The sequence below is a fragment of the Rhinatrema bivittatum genome, chromosome 1 (assembly GCF_901001135.1).
Source record: "Rhinatrema bivittatum chromosome 1, aRhiBiv1.1, whole genome shotgun sequence".
In the NCBI taxonomy this organism is placed as follows: Eukaryota; Metazoa; Chordata; class Amphibia; order Gymnophiona; family Rhinatrematidae; genus Rhinatrema; species Rhinatrema bivittatum.
Window position 1 is genome coordinate 305,605,685 of NC_042615.1, and position 20,049 is coordinate 305,625,733.

Sequence of the window (20,049 nt, forward strand, 5' to 3'; positions counted from 1 at the left end):
TACCTTAGAGAGGATTCTGAAATTACAGTCTCAGGTGTCCGACTTCTGCGAATACCAGTGCCCAGGGCCTGGAATTGTCTTCAGGTGCTGGGTTCTATGGCATCTATGCTGAATTTGGTGCCATGGGCCTTTGCCCATCTGCGTCTGCTCCAGAGGGTGCTTCTGTTCCGTTGAAATCCATTGGAGGAGTTTCATCAGCCCTTACTGCTGCAGGGGGGTTCTCCAGATCCAGTCTCTTATGGTGGCTGTCTTGGCCCAGTTTGGAGAGGGGAGTGGATCTGGAGGTTCCGGACTGGGCCGTGGTATCCCCCCCCCCCCCGACTCCTCAGAGGTTGGGGGGGGGCAGATGGCACAAGGTCTATAGTCGCCAGAAGAAACTTCCTGGTCTCTCAATCGATTAGAAACAAGGATGGTGCGCAGGGCATTGTTGGAGTTCCTTCCGCAGGTTTGGAGTCGAATGGTCAAAGTGTTCTCGGACAATGCAACAACAGTGGCATATATCTATTGGCAGAGTGGGACAAAGAGTCGAAGTGTGGCTCTGCAGGCTCAGGAATTGTTTGTTTGGGCAGAACAATATCTGGAAGGGATTGTGGCATCTCATGTGGCTGGAGTGGACAAGTACAGGCGGATTTCCTCAGCAGGCAGCAAATGGATCCATGGGACTGGAAGCTGTTGGCAGAGACTTTGGGTTTTAATAGAGCCAGGTAGGGCACTTCCCAGCTGGATTTAATGGCAACGCCAAGGCAGCGCAGTTCTTCAGTCACAGAAGAGAGGTAGGAGCCAAAGAAACCAATGCACTGGTTCTTCCGTGGCCAGCGGGAATCCTGCTGGATATGTTTCCTCCATGGCTGCTCGTGGGTCGAGTGTTGCTCAAATGTGTTTTTCAGGTTTGTGACCCGATTCCCTTCTATCCCCCTCCCAAATATGTCATACATATTGGACCATGCACCCCCAAACCCCTCTGATATTAAGAAATAGATGCAATCTGCAGAATTTTGCCTCCTCACATCTCATCCCTTTCCTGTTGTTTTTATTACTCTTTATTTTCAATCATTTTTTAACAATTTAAGTCAAAACTGACGTTACAGAATATTAAACGACAATAAAGAAGAAAAAAAATATTAAGAAATAGAAAGTAATTAACAAGATCATCGTCTTAATGAGACCTCAAATTGGGGATTTATTATCAACACAGAAAGTTATTGAAGAAAATAAAGAGCTCCCAATTAACTAATACAATCCACTGTATCATAGACACCGTAGGAATACTAATCTGAGGGAATAAGCAAGGATCTCTGTTCTGCAGAAAACCATCTAGCTGATCAGGCTCAAAGAAAATATATTTCAGTGTATCTAATTTAACAGTACATTTACAAGGAAATTGAAGAAGAAATGATGCACCAATATCAACCACACATTGTTTTTTAAGCAAAAAGGCCTTCCGTCTAAGATGCGTCGCCTTGGCAACGTCAGGAAGTAAAGCCAGCTGCTGGCCACAAAAACTTTTATCAGCGGCACGAAAAAAACATTTTTAATTGTACAAATTCTATCATGCTCTAATGCATTTACTACAAGTAAAGTAGCAGTACCTTGAATTTCAATCTGAGAATCTTGAAGTATAGCTGTTAAATTATCTAAGACATTAGACTGAATAGGAGGACTACTGGATAAAGAAGTGACTTGTCTAGAGGGTATATAGAAGGCCTTAGTAATAGGAGGAATTAAGAACCTAGGTATAAAATTTCCTAAGTAATTCAATTGGAGGGATACTAACTGGCTTAGGAAAATTAAGTATTCTCAAATTTAATTTCCTGGAATTATTTTTTAAAGCTTCCAATCTACGTTGAGTGAATTCCTGACCTTTAATCAAGGCTGCATCACATTTACCCAATGACTCACACTGCTTCTCCACTTGGGAGATACATTCGGTGTGAGATATGTTCTGTATTTTCTTTTGTAACTAAATCTAGCCCCAAAACCTGAGTTTGAATTTCGCCAACAACTGCAGTAACATTTTCAAGTTTGGACCCATCCTGTTTTTTTGTTTTAATTTAAATTTAGTCTCTCTCCTGCCCCCAATCATTCCACTTTTTTTTTTTTTTTTTGTAAAAAGCACCTGATTATGGGCTCGTGCACTTGGGAAAGGACACACTTGAATTTTAGATAAGGCTAGCACTTGGCTTCAGGTTATAGCAAACAGTAAAGACAGTCCCATTAGGCCTTTGTATGTTGGCATTTGTGGTCTCACTTTCCATAAGAAAAGTACAGCCACAATAGGATAAGAATTTAAAAAAATCGGGACAAGCTCTTTTCGTGACGTCATCTGCTAACCTTATTTCAGAGGATGAGAGGAAAACAATACAGCTATTTAAAAATATGAAGGTTTTGATTAGGGATGCCAGCTGACCCAAATGTACATAGTTTAACAGACATATGTTAACGCTATTATCTTAACATTTTATCAGTACTTTCTGACTGACTTATCTAATATTTTTCTGTTAACTATATATGCTACCTATTGTTCTATGTAAACGTTTTACTACGATATATAATCACTGTTTCTTGTAAACCGATTCGATGTGCAAACGGTTATCGGTATATAAAAGCGCTTAAATAAAATAAATAAATAAATACCGGATATCTTCAAAGATATACAATTAAATTGCACTGTTTAAAAAAAAAAAAGGCCAGATTCCCTCCCACCACCTGCCCCAATATGACCTATATGACCCTGCCGGACTGCACACCCCCATCCCATAAACCCCTCCAATGTTAAGAAATAGATGTAATCTGCAGGTCGGCTCCCACCTCATCCCCTTCCCCCATTGTGTTTTTTGGGTTTTTTTTAACTTTAACTTAGGCTGTCTCTTGCCCCTCCCCCTCCGCAACCTCTGTATCCCCGGACTGCGGGCCCTCACCCCGTACCCAGAAATCCCCAGCTGGGAGCGAGGTATTCACGTACCCACTTCCGGTGCTTCCGGCGCTGCTGTGACAGGAGATGCCCTTGGAAGCCTCACGTTCCCAGCCCTGCTCGGGGGCAGCAGCTGCACTAGAAGCACAGACTCTGGGTTAGCTTAGGCTCCCAAGCAATTCCTCCTATCGGAGCAACAACGCTGGAAGCGAATACCTCACTCCCAGCTGGGGATTTCTGGATCCGGAAGAGGAAAACCAGGGTTACAGAGGTGACGAGTGGGGAGAGGGGGCAAAAGGAAGTTTAAGTTTAAAAAAAAAAATAAACCCAGTGGGGAAAGTAGGTGGGGTGAGGTGGATGGCTGACCTGCGGATCGCATCTATTTCTGGTGGCGGCAGGTGGGGGATGCGCGGCCCGGCAAGTTCATGTATGATGTAATGGTGGGAGGGAATCGGGCCATAGGCACAAAAGGCAATTTATTTATTTTTTTAATTTAACAGTGCAACGTAACTGGATATCTTTAAAGATATCTGGTTAGGTAGAAAGTTATCCAGCCACACAGAGGCCAGTTCTGAAAGCCCAAAGAAGCAGGCTGGGCCAAAACAAAGAAACATGAAAACTGGAAACGTAAGAGAGAGAAGAAGGGCAATTATACCGAAGACAAAATTCAAAGGCTTTGTCCAGCAGACTTTTGGAATTAGTACAAAACTCATTGTTTGAATATTTCCCATCTCTCATCATTTAAATTTTCTCCAGATAAGTTCTGTCTTTTCATATTGCACGAACGTGCCTTTGTTTCGAGACCCTCGCTCAACAGGTAATCCTTTTTTTTTTTAATTCCCTGCTGTTGGCGCACTTTTTGATCCAAAGGTGGAATTTCCTTGCAGGTGAGGAGATTAAGGTCCCACCCTTCCATCATCCTGTGGAGCGGAAACAACGAGAATGAAGCCGCCCTAGCCAGGGACTGGTTCTCTATCCCAAGTAGCCAGAAGCAGATTTACGTCCAAGACTATGTCACGCTTTATGTGAAGAGTATCCGAGACATTGTTCTGTCGGTAAGTGATGCCTTAAAAGGATGAAGAAGGGGAGGACTAGAACTCAAAGGTCTTGTATGGCACAGCTGGAGGGTGCTGAGGGATCTGAGGTGGGGGGGGGGGTTTGTGTTTGAACTGTGTCGTAATAAATGATTGTTTGGCATTTTCCTAAAGGGGACTGAAATGGTGCGTTTGTGCTGGGAGTGTAGGAGGTTTGCTGAACTGTGTGATGTGAATTGCTGGCCTCTCTCATGTTCTCAGCGGAAAGGTGACCACATGACTAACACTGGCGTCACGGTTTTCACGCAGATTGTCACCTCAGCAGAGGGGCCAATGATTGCGGAGGTACAGAAATGGAATCACTTGCTCACCCGTATATAACAGGGGCAATTTCAAAGAGCTACTCTTGTCTGCATTGTACTTTTATCCTACATACATTGCAGCCAGTTTCCAAAGGGAAAATGACCCAAGTTAAAAATAGATACCAACTTACACCTACTGATGGCACCCATGTACTGCGCATCTGCTATTTGCATGGGCAGCCAAGCAGGGACAAAATAGTACGAAATCTAGGGATCCTCATAGATTGCGAATTCTCAATGAAATCTTGCGTTAAAAAAATCACAAGTGATAGTTATTTTAAATTAAATATCCTCAAAAGATTAAAACTACTCCTATTCCCAAAAGATTTTAGAACTGTTTTACAGGCACTTGTCCTGTCAGAATTAGACTACTGCAACTCACTATTTTTAGGCCTACTCGCAAATATTACAAGACCATTGCAACTTCTACAAAATTCAGCAGCTAGACTATTGACAGGAACTAGAAGATCTGAACGTATCACCCCAATATTGAAAGAACTTCACTGGCTACCTGTCAAATGCAGGTCCCAGCATAAAGTCTTGTCCCTAATTCATAAAACCCTCTACAATGAAAAAATTGAATGGCTAACTTCATCACTTCATTTCCACATCCCTTCTAGAACTACCAGATCAACCGGAACAGGGATGTTGCCATTTTCTTCCCCTAAAATTGCGCATCTAAATAATGTAAGAGAAAGAACTATCTCTATTGCTGGACCCCAACTATGGAACTCTATTCCACAGGAATTATGATTAGAAGCAGATATCAAACTATTTAAAAAGGGCATTAAAACTTGGCTTTTTAAACAAGCCTTCCAAGAGCTGTTAACACAGTGGGGCGGATTTTAAAAGCCCTGCTCGCGTAAATCCACCCGGATTTATGCGAGCAGGGCCTTGCGCGCCGGCGCGCCTATTTTCCATAGGCCTGCCGGCGCGCGCAGAGCCCCGGGACTCGCGTAAGTCCCGGGGTTTTTCAAGGGGGGCGTGTCGGGGGCGGGGCCGATCGGCGCGGCGTTTTGGGGGCAGGATGTGGCATTTCGGGGGCATGGTTTCGGGCCGGGGGCATGGCCGCGCCCTCCAGAACTGTCCCCGGATCGCGTCTCCGCGCGCCAGCGGGCTGCTGGCGCGCGTGGATTTACGTCTCCCTCCAGGAGGCGTAAATCCAGGGATAAAGGTGGGGGGGTTTAGATAGGGCCGGGGGGGTGGGTTAGGTAGAGGAAGGGAGGGGAAGGTGAGGGGAGGGCGAAAGGGAGTTCCCTCCGAGGTTGCTCCGATTTCGGAGCGGCCTCGGAGGGAACAGCGGCAGGCTGCGCGGCTCGGCGCACGCCAGCTGCCCAAAATTGGCAGCCTTGCGTGCGCCGATCCAATGCAAATATTTTAAAATGAATATCTGCTAACAACTGTAAACCGATTTGATATGCTGGCATGAAAATTCGGTATATAAAAAGTATTAAATAAATAATGGCATGCAAAGGAGGTGAATATCTAATCATGGGCATTACAAGGAGCCGCGCTAATGCTAGTACAGGTTTTTTTACCACCATGGTCAAGGCACGAGTTAAGCGACAGGGCTGTCTCGGGGGCTATTTATTCCATTGCTTGCATTGGTGTGGTGTGGTTGTGTCCGTGCAGCTCTAGTGTGATTTACATAGAAACATAGAAACATAGAAACATAGAAATGACGGCAGAAGAAGACCAAATGGCCCATCCAGTCTGCCCAGCAAGCTTCCCTCATTTCTTCTCCCATACTTATCTGTTTCTCTTAGCTCTTGGTTCTAATTCCCTTCCACCCCCGCCATTAATGTAGAGAGCGGTGGAGGAGCTGCATCCAAGTGAAATATCTAGCTTGATTAGTTAGAGGTAGTAGGAGTAGTAACCGCCGCAATAAGCAAGCTACACCCATGCTTATTTGTTTTTACCCAGATTATGTTATACAGCCCTTATTGGTTGTTTATCTTCTCCCCTGCCGTTGAAGCAGGGAGCTATGCTGGATATGCGTGAGGTATCAGTTTTTTTCTTCTCCCCTGCCGTTGAAGCAGAGAGCTATGCTGGATATGCATCGAAAGTGAAGTATCAGGCACATTTGGTTTGGGGTAGTAACCGCCGTGACAAGCCAGCTACTCCCCGCTTTGTGAGTGTGAATCCTTTTTTCTTCTCCCCTGCCGTTGAAGTTATGCTGGATATGCGTGAAGTATCAGTTTTTCTTTTCCCCTGCCGTTGAAGCAGAGAGCTATGCTGGAAATTCGTGATGTATCAGTCTTTCTCCGATGCTGTTGAAGTAGAGAGCCATGCTGGATATGCGTCGAGAGTGAAGTATCAGGTACATTTGGTTTGGGGTAGTAACCGCCGTAACAAGCCAGCTACTCCCGTCATTGTGAGTGCAAATCCTTTTTTTCCACATTCCTCTTGCTGTTGAATCTTAGAGTGATGTTGGAGTCACAGTAACCATGTGTATGTTTATTGACTAAGGGTATTGTCTCCAGGCAGTAGCCATCATTCTGGCGAGTCACCCACTCTTCATTGGCGGCCTCTTGACTTTATGGATCCACAGTGTTTATCCCACGCCCCTTTGAAGTCCTTCACAGTTCTGGTCTTCACCACTTCCTCCGGAAGGGCATTCCAGGCATCCACCACCCTCTCCGTGAAGAAATACTTCCTGACATTGGTTCTGAATCTTCCTCCCTGGAGCTTCAAATCGTGACCCCTGGTTCTGCTGATTTTTTTCTTATGGTAAAGGTTTGTCGTTGCCTTTGGATCATTAAAACCTTTCAAGTATCTGAAAGTCTGTATCATATCACCTCTGCTCCTCCTTTCCTCCGGGAGATTTCTGATTATGTCCAGCTGTTCCTGATGCTATGGCATTTCCTGCGGCTTTGCCAAGAGATGACAGCAGCAGAAGGTTTGGCAGGTGACAGAGGTCGTGGCAGGAGGATCCGGAGGAAGCAGGCAGAGAGGGAGGGATCGTGAGGTGCAGGCTGTTCCAGCTAGATTCGTGCTTAGCTGGGCACCTTTCTGGGCACCCGAGCAGACAGATTCGCACCCCAACTGAGCGTCTATGTCAGTGACCGAGTGGCCAGATTCCTGCTTAGCTAGGCACCTTTCTTGACGCCCAAGCATCCCAATTCGTGCCCAGCTGAGTGCCAGTTTTGGTGCCTGAGCACCCATGAAAATATTTGCCATGTTTTCTGCGGCGCACGGTTATTCGAAATATTTAAAAAAAACATTCTAGGGTCATACTTTCACTGAATAGGGTGACCCATTGGCTCGCTCGCTTTTATGCGTGGATTATTGGCATGGCTTTTCTGCGCGGATGTGGCCGCTTATTACATAGGGCCTTATCGTGCGCTTAGGTGTGTGCGTTTCTTCATGTGTGCGTGGATTTCTGCACGTAAATAATTTTACATCCCATGGAGGCACCAGCTTTAGCCGTGTGCAGTGATCAAAACCCACACTCATAACTAGCGCCAGTTTTGCCGCAGGTCTTATTACATCGGCCATCCGTAATGTTTTTATCCCGTGGTCACATAATGCTGTTGCAGCAGTCCTACAGCTCAGTTATTCGGTATTTGATTAAATAAAGGTCAACAGATAGGTGGTAAGTGATTTCCTTTTTGCTGGACTAGCTTTTAATATATTTGTGTCTAGCTTTTGAAAGAATGAGCTAATTGATCAGGCCTGATAGATCTGTTCGGGTGATGTGAGATATTTCCGCTCCTCTCTAGTCTTTTTTTTTATTTTTTTTTATTAAAAATATTGATAGTGCTCGCTATCTGTAAACCTGAGTTTCTGTAGTGTAGTAGTAATCACATTATAATAAAACATCCAAAAATACATGAAACTGTAATCATGTTCAACAGCACACGAACTCGGCCTGTGCATCGATATGCCACCACTATGAGAACGCTATGGGGGACTGAGGCACTTTAATATCGGGCAGCAAACGTGCGCAGAACCAGGCCGTCGTTCATAGAACGCCTGCGCCAATAAATGCCCCTTCGACTTTTCCCCAAATGCTTTGCTTTTGGCTTCTGCACGTAATCCATTGGCAAAACATTCCGTGGCGTGGGCCCAGCTACAGCGACATCCTCTCCCTCGTCTCGCACCTTGAGGTCGTGCCTCGGGTAAGTGGGAGCAACCCCCTAAAACCTCTTTGCCCTCTAGCCCTCCTGCTCCCTCCCTCCTTTCTTTTTTTTTTTCTTTAGTTTATTCCTTTCTGTGTTTTACGAGGGTTCCTTTATCTCTGGGCAGTTTTGTCCAACCTCATTTGAGGCTGTTTCGGTATGCCCTCCCCCCCTCAGGAGGGAAGGAAGCAGTAATCAGGTCCCCGAGAGCCACAAGCGGGCCTGATTGTCAGGATTACCCACAGTGACTCTGCAGGAGAAGTGTTTGCATGCGATGTCTTCATTGCATGCAGATCTGTCTTATGCATATTCATTACGGATATCCTGAAAACCTGACTTGTTTTGTCTCTTGAGGATCAGAGTTGGCCACCCCGGAATAAACAGTTTAATCCATGTGATGGATGCCGTGTTCGGCAGTTTCTGCTACGGTTTTTTAATGGGTAGAATGAGCTAAGGATGCTGCTGCTAGATCATTTCTACACATCAGAGTGGACTAACATGACAGTCATTTTACTTTGTTCATTATTTGATGGAAATCTATCTGTGATATTTTTTTTAAGAAACTAAAATTAAAGTGAATTTCTGTATCAGCTTTAACATTTCCTAGATCATATCTTGCAAGGTATATGATACACTTTATTCCAAAATATTCTTCAGGCTCTGTGCTGAAACATCATATTGGATCTTTAAGATAGCCCAATGTGTATTGGACAGGAAGGGTAAACCTTAAGATTAATAATCCAAAACATACTTTGCTCTGTAGTCTACATGTTAACTTCTCAAAACCTCTGTTGAAAAGACGTTGGTTCCCAGGCCTGCCTTGACTTCTGATTGCTCACCCTTCTTTCAAGGAGTATTTTTTCTCCCCTTATATCAGTCATCCAGTATTTCACAGAGCACTTGGTCTCATGGCAGCCAGTCAGGTCATCTGGCCAAGCTGCTGCTGCTGTTTTGTTCTTTTGGGTCAATCCTGTCCCCCCATCATAGCCATATCCACATTTACTATTGGGATCTGTTTCTCTCTGCCTATCCCCAAGGCAGGCACTGTCCAAGGTCTGAGTATTCAGCACTGCATTCGGTCTCTCTTCACAAAATGTGCCAGTGCTAGCTTGCCACTTGAGATCAGAACTCATGCTGGAAAAAGTTTAAAAGAAGTCGACCTTTATTTTAAAATGAGCTTCATGAAGCATTTTGCAAGCTGTCTTGCTTCTCTAGGGGGAAAACTTAGTAAGCATGTTTGAAAAAGGGACTTATGTAGGCTCAGAAGGTCTTGTGCAGGGAATAATTTATGGAAAAACTTTTTGAATTGTGGTTACTGCAAGTATGGGAAGCATACAGAGGCATGGCGTCAGTAAATATTTCTGACATCTGTTTGTAGAAAGGATGGGTGTGGGCAGGGAGTTGGGGTGGGGCGTATTGGAGGTTGTGGGGTTGTGAGGGTATATATGCATATATGGAGGTTATAGGGCTGTGTGTAGCATGGGAGGTGTACCAGGGGGATGAATATGTGTGGGATGTGTAGGTTTGGACTGGTAGTGGATTGTACGTTTCAGAATGTGTGTGTGTGTGTGTGTGCAGCAGGTGTGGTGAGGGAGTGCATGGGGGTTTGCATGTATGTGGGAGGGTTGTTGTGTATGCTGGATGTGTGTGGGGAGTTTGTTTATAAGTGGAGGGTGGAAGTGGGGATGCTTAGATATGGGTGTGCATGGGGGGATGGATATATGTGTGTTTGGATGAGTTTGTGTGTCGGAGAGGTGGGGGATTCTCTGTGAGAGTAATATGTAGCAGAATTTCACGTGTAAGGGAGGGTTTTTTTTTTAATGGGTTATGTCTGTTTAGGTGTGGGGGGGTTGCAGGGGTTTGGGGTTATGATTGGAGCAGGTATGTATGTGTGTTTGATAATTTTCTCTCCCCCATTGTCTTTGGGCTCATGCCCCTTTAATCTGGCTCTGGAGATGTGTGTGGCTATGGAAGTGTGGAAGATGGTTTTGGAAGTGCCTTTTGGCACCATCCGTTGCCAGTTGCTTCAGTTGTTTTCCCTCTGTCTCGGCCTGTATTGCTCTGTGCCTGTACTAAAGTGCTGGAAGAGTAACCGGAGGTCTCTTAGAATGGAGCAATGGTCAACATTCTACAGCTCCAACAGCTTATAATAGATACCCAGAGAAAGCTATGGGGATGATTTTTTGGAGGCTTGGTTCTCTGGAAATGCTGACCAGATGTTCCTGGTTTTTGAACTGGTCTGAGATATTCCTTCTTGCCAAATTTGGTGAATTTCTTTCCCTTTTTCTTGAAGAGTTTTATTTTGGTGACAGACAGACAAACACTGATCCCTTTCTTATAATTCTTTCCAACATTCAATATATTGGAAAGCATAAAAAGCCTGGCTATGGATACCCGACTTATCAGATAAGGGGAGAAACAATTTTCAGGGGACCCAGCATCGGTCTGGAACTAGGTTGAGACCCTGGCGTCATGCTTGGGCCTGCTTTGGGCCTCGGCCTATGCTCTCGTCAAGACTCCGGCTTTGGGCCTAGGCCCGAGCAGAACTTTTAACTGAATTAAACCAATAAGATTAGTTTAATTGGGGGGGGGGGCCCTCAATTCATTTTGGGGTCCATCCAAATGAAACGAATTGATCCTTATTCGTTATGTTTTACAAATTAGGTTAAAACAAATGCACATCCTAATGCTATGTCATCTGTTCCTCCTTATAGCTATTACTTAACATTTCTATAGCACTATTTGATGTAAACAGTCCTGAACAAACAACACATAAGAGATAGTCCCTGCTCAATAGAACTTACAGTTTAATCAAGACAAAAACAATAAGGTCAAGAGACTCGGGGAATTACATTTAGTAAGAAAATGGTTACAATTTAGTTAGTGATGCTGAAGTCACATAAGCATGCAATACAGACATCACATGAAATCACACTTGATGCCACACACACATATACAACAGTGCAATCAGCCAGAACAGCAACTTATCCTAGAGATGAAAACCAGACTCCTTCCCTAAACTGACCCTTTTCTCTTTCTTTCTTTTGTACCCTCCTATCCTCAACCTTCACTTTAATTTTGCCTCTTTCTCTACAACCTTCTCATCCTATCTGCAACTGTCTTGTTTTCCCAGAGGTCCATATTCAGCAAGCTGGGAAGTGGAAAAATTATCTGCCTGACTTTAGAATCGGCCTTCACCACAACCAGCCTTGGCTGCCTAACTTTATCCAGCCATTACTGAATATCAGTGCTGACTGGACAAAGTTTCCCTGTTCCCAAGAATGCTTCTAGACCTGCCTCCTGTTCATGTGGATAAATTTTATGTGGGCAATGATTTGTCTGGACAAAATATGTCTGCTGAGCGGGGGAAAATTTGAACCCAAAGAATTGTCCAGCTAACTCCCAAACCTCACTAACTATCCTTGACTTTCCTCTTCTTTCCATCCTTCATGCCATAAGTTTTCCCTGCCTACCATCCTTTTTCTCCTGCCTCGTTCTCCATATTTCCTCCCATACACTTTGGCTCTCCTCCACATTTTATCCCCTGTAGTCTTTCCCTCTTCCCTCAGTCCTTCCCCTCATGGCCTTATCTCACACTCTTGCCATATTTCTTCCCCACCCTAACACAGACTCTCTCTCTCTCTCTTTATTCCTCCATTTCCAGCCTCTTATTCACTCACAAGTGCGCTCCTCCAGTAAGTCTGTGGTTTGGCAGAGGTGATGATCCTGTGGCAGCTAAAAGGAACCTGCTCCTCCACCTCGCTCCCCATCCCTGCCCGCTCAATTCCCCACCCCGCGTGGTCTAATCTGTTTCCCACTTCACCCAGGCCTGACTTGCTCCTTGCCAGCTCCCCTCACCCTTTTCCCAGCCGGCTCCCCTCAAAGCTGCATATCAGGCAGATTGGCACCCAGGGCTGCTTGTGCACACAACTCTGCTATCCTCGTCTCTTCCTTCTCCAGCAAGAGACGGACAATACATGCTCGTGCTGCCCCGTCTGCCAGCCCGATGCAGCTCCGTCTGCTTTTCCTTAAAGCTTCCTTCTCCGTCAGAAGTGACGTTAATAGATACTAAGAGTCACACGTTTTCATACATGGGCCCTCTACTATGCAACTAGATTCCCAGAGAGCTGTGCTTTATGAAGGAGATACTGGCTTTCAGAAAACCCCTCAAAATAGGGATTCTCCAGCAGTCTTTCTATCGAGCCTTGTTCTTATTTTGAAATTGATATTTTTGGCCTTGTTAATTTTATTGAATTATGGTTTTTGTTGCCATTTTGTGGTTTAGATTTTTGTGCGCTTACTTGAGGCTGATCCTATATTTCTTATTTTCAGCTGCTGTTTATTTTATTTTTAGTTTTTATGTACTTTGCAATATGATTTATACCATGCATTATTTTTTTTATTATATTATTTTTACTCCGTATTTATCTGTTGTATCCTGCCTTGGGTCCTTTCCAAGTAAAGCAGTGGTTTAGAAATAAAAAAAAGACGAGTTAGTGGGCAGTGAAAAGAGCCAGGTAGGTGGATGGTTATGGAGAGGATCCTGCAGGCAGCCCACTGGTGAGATGAGCTGTGGGTGGACGGGCGGCTGACTGGAGAGGGGAGCCAGCAGATGTAGGCTGGATATAGAGGAACTGATAGCTCAGTGGCGCAGTGGGCAGGCAGACGACTGGGGAGGGTTGTTGGTGGGTATGTAGAGGAGCCACAGGCAGCTCACTAGCAAGGTAAGCTGTGGGTAGTTGGGCAACTGATTGGGCAGGGGAACCAGCAGTTGGGCTGGCCGGGCAAGGAGCTGTTCAGCCAGCAGGGGAGGGGGGAATCAGTGTACAGGAAGTTGTCTGGCAGGAGGGCCGGAAAGGGCTGGCAGCAGATGGGTTGGACGGGTGTGGACAGGCCAGAGAGCAGGTAGCCGCAACATTTGAATCACTGTTAAAACCAATTCAAAATGGTATTCACATCACGGAAAAGACTTGTTTTAAATTTTTCGTGATGCAATAACGGGAAGTGCACATCCTGCTCAGTTGTGACTACTTCTTTTGGACCAAAAGGTATCTCAGCCTGCACTGAAGCCCTTTCTGTTCTGTAATAATTGTTACAATTTAATGTTTATCTACCAGTGATATAATTCTGCTCATTTCCTTCAGTGTGAGACTTCCAGAGTCTGTTCAGAGACTCTGTGTGTGAAAAAAAACCTTAACAAATGAGTTTTCCAAGTTTTATTTTGTGCAGTAGCGATGCCTAACAAAACTCTTGTGAATCCTGGTCTGCTTTTGCCTAGGAAGACTCGAGTCGTCCTTTTCTCACATCCAGTCCCACCAACGGTGCAGAGACAGCCGGCGAGGGCTGGGTGGCCAAAGATCCTTACGACAACCACTATGGCGACACCCACTTCTACGACTACTACAGTGACTGCTGGGACTGGAAGACCTTTCCAAAAACCCGATTTGCCTCTGAGTATGGTTTTCAGTCATGGCCTTCCTTCAGTACCCTGGAGCAGGTAATCCTCCATGTCCGTGGGTAGGATTCTCTTTTTCCACAGAAACGTTTAGACGAGTATTCTTCCACACTTTGGGTGTAATAGAGAGGATAGCGTTCAGATGTATTTATACGAATAAACTGGCATCTGAAGACTACCCTCCCTCAATCCATCCGAAAGTACGCACTGATATTAATATGCATTTAAAAAAATCCTGTAAAGAAAGAAACAGTAAATCTGTATTACAAACTCAAAACTCTGTGTAATGAATCCACAATAACGGTGTGAGAGGGGCCAGTTGCAAAATGAAGAAAGCATATAAAATGACGCTGCGAGAACGGCAGTGCTTTGAGGGGAGTCACAGCCAGGATTAAGATGTTATGTCTTGGGACTGAAATTAAAAAGTAAATCATTTAGAAATAAAAATACATGCAAGTATTGCTCAGGGGTCCACAGTTTGCATATTTTTAGCTCCTGTTAGGAGAGGCATTCCTGGGGGGGGGGGGTGCTGTTGTGTGTAGGATCGGAAAGCGGAGCTGAAGGATGTGTGCACGGGTGTATGTATGCCCTCGGGATGTGGCGGATGAGAGATGCCATCTGGGATGGGGAGAGAAAGGACCATGGGAGAGAGGCTGGAGGGCAAGAGTGAGTGAGGGGGGGGTGCAAGTGGGGGTGGAGGAAGAGTGAGTGAGGGGTGCAAGGGGAGATTGATGGAGAGAGACCTAGTGAGGGGATCAGAGCTGCTCTGAGGGTGTTGTGAGAATGAGGAGATTGGAGGGGTGTGTTTGGAGAGAGTGAGCAAGAGGACTAGTGGGGATATGGAGTGTGGGTGAAAGAAAGGCTCAATATCTGGAGGAGTGGTGTGAGTGGATTATTCCTTTCTCCTCCTGCTCCTTGCTCCCTCTTCCCTCCTCTCTTCTCATTCTCTTACCCTTTCCTGCCTCTGTCTTTATCCTTCTCTATCCCTTATCCCTTTAACCTTCCTCCTTGAGATCCCTTCTTCATTTCCCTCTTTTGAGATCTTTCCCTTTTCCTTCTGATACCAATCACCAAGATCCCTTTTTTTCTTATAGTTACGTACATTAACTGCATACAGAAAGGTCAGAAAATGACTTTATTTCTATAAAGTAAAAAAAAAAGTATATATTTAAATTGCAGATGTATGCAAAATTATGCAAATTTGCTACACATTGCTGCAGAATTCTGAAAAATCTTTCACAGAATTTGCTAACTCTTGCCACAGAATCTTGAAAAATCTGCCTCAGGAAACCGGGGGCTGTGATTATAACTGCTCCTGATGAGCCCCTCATCCTCCTCACTGGATTAATGGCAGCACGATAGTCTTGTAACCTTAAAAGGTGGGGAAAGAAATGGAAATATTTCAAGCCTCTGGTCACTTATTAGTCTAAAGTGACTTGGTTATCACCTTCCAGTTGCAGCTTCTCTAGCTGAGTAAATACCAGAATTATAAAGAGCTTCATAATTCTCTAGGGAGGCTAATTGGATTAACCAGTTGCTAAACCTGTCTGTTTCCTCCTGTTTAATCTGCTTTAAGGTGTATGTTTTTAGTTTTAGGTGTATGTTTATATACAGTTTGCACAAATACTCTAGTGACCTATTTTCAGGCTATCTGTGCTATGGTCATACACTGGAATCTTGATAAAATAGCTGTCAAACTACTTAATTGTGTTTTGTTTTGGGTTTTTTTTGTTACTTTATCTGCCATACCCTTTACACCTGTATTAGATGTTTCAGGATAATTTAAAGTAAGCTGAATAAGTTTCCAAGCTAGGGGGTCATGCCATTTTGAAGGTAGAGTTGTTAACCTGATTATCATGGTGTAAAAAGCTTACCTTTGTCCTTGCTTGAATGAAGACATTTGAGCCGGCCTAGTGAAAGCATAATGCATGCTGGCAGAGATGTAAGTTCAGAGAAAGAGCTATCACTCTGTCCTGCCCTGCTTGTGCCCCATCACTTCCACAGAAGAAAACCACTTCCAGTTCCTGCCTCCTTTTTACTGAAAACATTTCATCATGTTAGGAGAGGTGTTGGAAACTTCTGGAAAGTGCAGCAAACATCTTCATCGAATAAAGAGCACACATAGCTATGTATACTAGTTCAATTCCACGCTGTTATAATGTAATTGTGCATTTTCTACGGTTCTGTTGTGTGTATATATAAATGTACTTTGATTGTGAATCAGACTTAGAGGGACGTGATTTGTCCATTAAAATAAGTTGCGCTGCCAGGCTATTTTCTCTGTTTCAAGAGTTCCAGTCACGAATTCATTAAGGGATTTGTAGTACAATGGAGTTGAGAAAAATGAGGAAGATCCTAGAACTGGTGTGTTGCCCTGCAGGAATACTTGGGAAAGGACCAGCTCTTAATCTTCCCTGCAGATGCACATGTGCATTAAATTGGATTGGATTGGGTTGGGAAGGACGAGGTGGAAGCAAAGAGTAAGGGTGGTATTGTTCGATCATATAAAGCGTTTGACAGGTTATGTGTGGAGCACAGGATTCAGTTGTGTACACTGGTTCTCAAAAAGGAAATTTTAAAGGCTGGACTGGTGGCTGAGTGGCAATGCTGAGTGCTGCCAGGTGGAAGGTTCCTGGTTCGATCCTCAGGCTGGACGGTCCATATTCTGGGTCAGCTGGGGCTGGGGATGCTGTGGAGACAGCATTCACAGCCCATGGAGGGCAGGGAGTCATGGCTTTCATTAAGGGCGACAACTGATGATTGCATTTAAATCCCATGATGCACCAGGGCTCCTTCCAGAGCCCTGCATATCTCCCATCCTAGACTTCTCAACTGCATTTGACACAATCACTGCTGACTAGACTATCAAGCATTAGGTGTCTGAGTGAACTTGAAAAACTGGTTCAAATTTTTCCTTACGGGCAAGACTTGGAAAATAATGTGGCATGCAATATCTTCTGAACCATGGCCCCGGAGATGGGGCATATCCCTAAGATTCCCCCACTATCACCCATTCTGTTCAGTGACAGATTCATGCCGATGCCATACAGATCCTCATGCCTTATGTGGAAAGAAACAACCGTGTTCCTCAGACAGTGCCTTGAGGCGGTAACAGACTGGATACTAGAGATGTGCATTCGTTTTTGCCGAATTGGAAAATTGCAATGAAATTGTCCAATTCGGCATGTTTCAGGGAGCCCGAAAAAAATCAGGATTTTCCTGTTTTTTCGCAAAAATTCGTCTTTCCGATTAGTGCGCACTAACGGGAGTCAGTGCGCGCTAACTCCCCGTTAGTGCGCGCTAAGTCCTGTTAGTGCGCACTTAGAAAAACTAACAAAAACTAACAAAAACTAACAAAATCTAACGGTTTTTGTTAGTGCGCGCTAACAGGAGTTAGCGCGCACTAACGGGGAGTTAGCGCGCACTAACTAAAAATCGATTTTTCGCGAAAAAAAAGACCCGAACTGAAAAAAAACGACATTTTCCATGGCGGCCGAAAAACGAAGAACGACACGAACACAAAAAACGATGCACATCTCTACTGGATACAGTCAATAGTACTCGCACACTTGGACTATTGTAACACTATCTGTATGAGACTGCGTAAAAAGACAATGAGCAAACTACAGGTACTCCAGCACAATCACAGGTGGCAGGAAATGGGAACAGACCTCCCTTTTTTTTTTTTTTAACACCCTGCACTGGCTTCCAATTGCTCTTTGTGTCAGATTTAAAATTCTATCCCTTACGTCTAAGGTATAGGCCCTACTTATCTGACCAAATCTACATTCAATCCCAAAGCAACGGATGGCCTCTGTTCCTCAAAACACTACATCTTGGGGGGAGGGGGAGCCAAGGTATGGGGGGAGGGGGAGCCAAGGTATGGGGGGAGGGGGAGCCAAGGTATGGGAGGAGGGGGAGCCAAGGTATGGCGCTTTCAGAGGTGCCGCACAGATCTGTGGAACTCGCATCTCCCCTATCTGCAAAACACTAATGACTGCTAGGACTTCCAGTACCAACTAAAAACACGGAGTCCCCAAACTTTTTAAATGAAGGGCTGTATGCAACATTTTAAATCATCATGAGGGCTGGGGGAGAGGGTAGGAATCCCCTTGGAGTTTTGACCAGCGGAGAGAGGGCGGGTGGCGATGGCAGGTTGTGCCTTGGAGTCTGACCCTTCCAGCGATTTGAAATGCAGAAGTGAGGAGGCAGACGGCAAGGTTCCTGCAGAGTTACGGCAGATAGGGTGTGAGCAGAAATATTCCTAAGAGGTTAAACTTGCTGCACACCTGGAAACTGGACCACCTCCCCTCCCCCACCCTTCTTCAGCGTCTGCATCTCGCCTGTGGGGGTGGTGTGTTTGCAGCACACTTTCTCCCACTCACAGCCTCCATTCACTCTCTTCTTCCCTCCCCTTTCTCAGCCCTCTCGCTCACGCTCCTCCTCTTTCATTCCCTCCTCTCCTCCTCTCACTCAGACTCCCCTCTCACTGCTTTCATTCACTCCCAACCCTTTCACCTCACTGGACTTCCCCGTCTGCTGGTGGGGGGTTGGGGGAACCCAGTTGCACATTCCGCTGCTCCTGCTGCCACGCGAGCCTTCCTCTTCTGCCGGCAGGGTTTGGTCACCTCGTTAGCACCGATTGCTGCCGCACGAGCCTTTCCTTTCTACTGGTAGGAGTTGGAGACCCTACCAGCACGGCCTAATTCTCCTGCCACTGCGTGCGGTTAAAAAAAAAAAAATGAAAGTAAACCTTGCTCCATGGGGACAGTTCGGCCACATGCAGGGACGTTTTTGGCAGGCCACTAAAATGTGCTCTGGAGGCCAGATGCGGCCCATTTGCTGTAGTTTGGGATCCCTACGTTAGTACAACAGGCCAAGAGGGGAGGATGGACTCAATCAACCTCTGGCCTTCTTTCAATCTCTGTGGCTATGGTGTTTTATAGCGATCACCACAAGTCTGTCGATAGTTTCCGTGAAATAACTTCTCATAACACAGCCCATGCTCCTCGCTGTCCATAGAAGCTCTTAGTACAAGGTTTCATTGGTGTCCTCGGCGTGAGATCTCTTAGCATTGTACTCTGATGGCAAGAATCCATCAAAGTAAAACCACGATGCCTTTAAATTTAGATAATATCGTTCTGGTGAGAGGGGTAGGTGTGGGAGGGGAATGGATTAGACTGACGATTTTTCAGTTGGGGTTATGAGCACTACTGCTTGGGCTGCTTCCTGTGTAGCTTAGGACTGCCAGGGTAAAAAAAAACGTTTTGCTGGCATAATGTGAAATGTCGGAAGAAGAAGAAGCAACTTCAGAGAGAACAATTATCAAAGGGATTTCTGCAGGTGAAAAAAAGATTTTACTCATGTAAATTAGCTGCCTGACAATTGGCCCCCTGCATGCGGGTAAGAGTACGTACACAGTCCCACCACCCACCCGCTTTTACCCACATTGTAGCTGACGCATTCCTGGGACGGGGAGAAAGCACCACGCATAGAGTTTGATTTTTAGAACTATCCATTTAATTTTGGTTAGAAAAAGTAGGAGCAAACCTCTGTAGGCAATTTTTCCTGGGGCAGCCTTTACGATAAAAGTGCATGCGGGCTTTTCCTTTCAAACCTGGCGTGAAGACCATGGGTAAAAAGTCACCATGGACTTTGCAGCAGCGCAGGGCGTCTAAAAATTGGCCACGTGCTGCTGCATGTCTGCAGTGTAGACTGGCGGACGAGTTGTACAGAGGAATTTTGTCCCACCCACCCGTTCCTTTTCACATCCGCCTGTACTATCATCTCCCAAAAATGTCGCTGTCCTGGAGAGCACAGCTCAGCCAGTGGAGGAGTAGCCAGGGTTAAGCCAGGGTTGAAATCCGGCTGCTGCTCCTTGTGACCTTGCGCAAGCCCATTTACCCTCTGTTGCCTCAGGTACAAACTTAGATTGTGAGCCCTTTGAGGACACAGAAATACTTTCAGTACCTGTATGTAATCCACTTTGAAGTGGAATATATATCAAATGAATAAACCTGCAGCATGGACCGGTCTGAGATCAGGGCAGGCAAAGAGAAAATTCCTGTTCCCGAGGCATGGTTTTCAGGGCTACAGTAGCTGCTTCAGCGACTCTACAGCACTCTCCGCCTCAGCTGGCATCGGACCGGAGAATCCAGATTGAGAA

General features: G+C 45.3%; 1 protein-coding gene across 4 annotated transcripts in view; it reads left to right on the forward strand.

Moving 5' to 3' along the window:
* Positions 1-20,049, forward strand: part of MANBA (mannosidase beta) — a 137,231-nt gene that overhangs the window by 98,403 nt on the left and 18,779 nt on the right. For all 4 annotated transcript variants that reach the window (XM_029597047.1, XM_029597050.1, XM_029597048.1 and 1 more), the window contains 2 exons: positions 3,799-3,966; positions 13,707-13,925. In XM_029597047.1, coding sequence (XP_029452907.1) covers positions 3,799-3,966; positions 13,707-13,925 — 387 coding nt within the window. The remainder of the gene's footprint in view (positions 1-3,798; positions 3,967-13,706; positions 13,926-20,049) is intronic.